The following is a 3,699-nucleotide window of genomic DNA, read 5'->3' as shown; positions in this document are numbered from 1 at the left end:
CTCATCGCATATATACACAAGCAAGTAGATATCATGAATATACACAAGATCACATCATTCCTCATCAGACATGCAACAAGTTTGAAGCCCTGAATGCAACAAGTTTCAAGTGTGTGGCTAACAATGAACTCACGGTGCATCATAAATTTAGAAGGCGCTATAGAAGTTGCCCTTTGGGTCGAGGGTCTCCTTAAGAATGAACTCGCACAGCATCTCCCGGACCGGCTTTAGATCTTCTATAGAAACTGTTAGGGCAGCGTTGAAATCCTGCAAAATACAATCATTATGAGCTCATACAAGTACAAATCAGTTTCTAAAATCAAATGAACAATATGAGCAGAGACAAGGCTGAGCAGTATATACTTACAGCAGCCTTTTTCATTATAGGTATGTCACCGACTAGTTTTAGCATATTGAATGCCACATAGAATCCACATAAAAAGGTCCCCGATGGCTGTTGAGCGCACTGCAAGAAGGTACCAATATGACAAGTTAATGCAGTAACCAAATAGGTAGGAAGGCACCATAAAAAAACCTCAATCTTACTTTAACATCTATCCTGTGCGTGAGTTTAGGTTTGGTTTTTGGCCTTTTCTTATTTGCTTTCATCATTTCTTCCATGCGCGCATCAAAGGCCCTGCATGATCAGCAATACCGATTAGAAACAGTAAGAGATCGATATTTCGTGAACAAAACCTACAATATACTGACCAGTTCACAATATGTCGGACGTCCGTGAACTTTCGACCGGGAAATAGTTTAGCAGAATCTAAATACCAAACCTCTTTGTACTTCATAGAGATGATCACTGTTACCCAGTGGCCACCGGTGTTGTAGGCACCCACCACATAGTCGTTCTTCATAGCATTTTTAATTGCTTGTGTTACAGTGCTAGGCTGGTGAGAAATCACTGTGGCGGTGAAAACCTGTGGGTCCAAAAACGCAACACTGCACTGCATCTCTGCTGCATTCTGCATCATTTTCCTACAAATAATCCAATTGTTAGCATGCATGAACTTTGTGGTCAAAATTAAAGAAATATATTTTTTTGCTTTGAAGGGACTTACAATGTCCACAACCTCAAGAAGCTAACATCCAGAGCACCTAGGGTTATAAGGTCGTACACGTCATCGAATGCAATGTTTAACATTAAATCACCATCACCTTCAAAGTAGGCTTGAGGCACCTTTGCTGGAAAGCCAAGTTTATCCTTACTGTTTTCCATGACGTAAGCATGCAACCTGGCACAATTTGGTCCAGCAGCATCTAAATCCGCTTCTGACAACATAGGCACACCAGGCTTGTATTTTGGATTCTGTGTTGTCCAAATAGCGTTAACAAGCTCATCTTTAGGCAGAGGTTTCCTGGCCTCCTTCTCCTCCCGTGGTGACTGCTGCTCAGGCTGAGATTGGCTGCGCTCTCCCTCCTGTTGTAGAGGCTCCGGTTGTGGCTGATGCTTAGGCGGAGATTGCTGCTGCTGCTGCTGCTTCTCCTGCTGCTGCTGCTGCTGCTGCTGCTGCTCCTTTTTTTTGCAGATCTGCTGCTGCTGCGGCTGAGCCTTCTCTTGCGGACGCTGAGCTGCAGTACCTGCATCTGATGCTGTACCCCTGCTACCTGATGCGGTTCCAGAGTTGGGCTGTCTCGTCCTGGGTGGTATAAGGATCCTATGCTTTGACCATTGGATCCTTGTACCGAGAGCCTCACCTAAGGTTGTTATCTCATCCCCCCCTACTGGCACAGGCAGACGGAAGTGACTCGTATTGGACCACACATAAGTAGGTTGCACCACTGCATACCCTTCCTGCACCGGTACACAATGGCAAGTCTCTTGATATGGATAGACAGTGGCTACTGCGAGCTCCAAGTTATGCCCGGTGCCATCCAAAAGGCTGCACTTGGTTGGCTCTGTCAGCTTATCTATTGTGTCCAGCATAGATGATCGACTGTCAGCTTCGTTCTCGTTGAATGGCCCATGGTCTTCCCCGCTGCCACGCACATCTTCTTCCGCACTGACACTCGCATCTTCTTGCTCGCTGCTACCGGTGTGTGTTGGTTGGGTAGGACACAAAGCATCCGGTATAACCACGCCTGCTTGTCTTAGCATGTTGATTACTCTGATGGCTGTTTCACCAACTATCTTTTCCTTCTCCGCATCAGACCTCTCCTTCGTCTTCTTCCTCTTCTTCCTGTACATTCCAGCAAACTCTTCACCAAACCCTTTACCCCAGCCAACTGAACTAGACACGCCTCGGACCCGACCTCGATGCTCTGGATTCTCAAGTGCCGCGGTGAGGATATCATTCTCCCTAACCCCAGTGAAAGAACCATCACTAGCCTTAGATGCAAGGTCTTTCACCTTATTTGCTAGCCCCACCACCGCAGGGTTACTGAATGTTATGTCCCCGCTTCCTTCACTAGTGCCTTCACTAGTGGTCATCCTCTTCGCCGCCCTTGCCCGCAGATATGACCTCGAACGTCCAGGAAATTGGTCCCAAGGGTTCTCTTTTCCTTCTCTAGCTAGCTTTGCATCCTCCTCCTCCCACTCTTTCCTTTTACCATGATAACCTTTTCTTCCCGTCTTGTGTGGCTTATTATGCAATGCTCTCTTATCTTTCATCTCCTGGCTCACTCGCTGAAAAAAAGGAGAATTGGTTTCCTGCACAAACACCTCCCAGTCTTCTGGCTTCAAAAAGCCATGCTTCTCAAAGGGAGACTCCTCCTGCCTCACATAATTTCTTCTTAAATGGGCCTTGAACCGCCGTTGCAAGGTTGCAATCTCTGACATAGCTGCCTTAATTGCCTTGTTGCGAACAGTTGGTTCCAGATTGGCTGGGTACTCTAGCTTTTCCAGCAATGCTTCGAATAGCTGTTCCTTCTCAACTGGTGACAGATCCTCAAGCTTCCTGTTGATTGACACCCTCTCCCGAGCAATGAGGCCACAGACCAATACAAATCTTTCCCTTGCAGCATCTGGGGTAGGCCAAAATTTTTCATCAAGTCCAGTTGCAGTCAACTTGTCTTCTGGCCATTTGGTTTGTGTCCTTGACCCGCGGGTTCGAGTACTACTCGCAGCAGTCTGCGCTGAGTGAGCCTGTGAAGAACGTTCACCGTCGTTGCGCTGTGATGATGCACTACTGTCACTACAGGAGTTTGTTGGTGTGGGAGACTGCATAGATGATATGTCAGGTTGTCAGTAGAGCAACATAAGCTAGACTAAAACTGTAAACCAAAAAAGCTAATATTACACTAGAAATCAGTACAAGTCCTAAATAAAATCAGCATAGACATACAGGTAAAATTTTACTTAGTATAGAGGTTGGGGATAGGTGCAAACCATTTTGACAGGGTGGAGCAATGCTTATGTATGAAGCAAGTTCCTTCAACTGCTTCCTTGTCCAACTTCAGATCCAATGAATTGTGGGTTCCATGTGTACATGCAACAAGAGGATAAAGCAATCACTTAGTATGATTATCACAGCAAAAAACAATGTACACTGTAAATAAGCTTCAAACAATTCCATGGCTGACTGAATGTGGCCATCAACAATCATCCATCAAAACCACAGTCCATCAAATAAAAATGAACTATTAAGGCATGCTCAACTAATGCAGGTAATTTCAGGAGAATAATTCTATGTGCATTGACTCTAAACAACAGCAAAGTAGCATATCTCCCTAATCGAACTTGACAGGAAGAGC

General features: G+C 45.5%; 1 protein-coding gene across 1 annotated transcript; it reads right to left on the bottom strand.

Moving 5' to 3' along the window:
• Positions 1–1,063: 1,063 nt before the first annotated feature.
• On the bottom strand, positions 1,064–3,499 carry LOC112880002. Its single transcript, XM_025944441.1, has 3 exons — positions 3,335–3,499; positions 1,588–3,166; positions 1,064–1,278 (listed from the first exon to the last, which is right to left on the bottom strand). Exons 1-3 carry the CDS (start codon positions 3,335–3,337, stop codon positions 1,064–1,066), a joined length of 1,797 nt encoding a protein of 598 aa, XP_025800226.1. The 5' UTR covers positions 3,338–3,499.
• Between the last annotated feature and the right edge of the window lie 200 nt (positions 3,500–3,699).

Source organism: Panicum hallii, chromosome 2, assembly GCF_002211085.1.
Source record: "Panicum hallii strain FIL2 chromosome 2, PHallii_v3.1, whole genome shotgun sequence".
In the NCBI taxonomy this organism is placed as follows: Eukaryota; Viridiplantae; Streptophyta; class Magnoliopsida; order Poales; family Poaceae; genus Panicum; species Panicum hallii.
The sequence above is the reverse complement of the archived record's forward strand: the minus strand, read 5'-3'. Positions and strand labels throughout refer to the sequence as shown.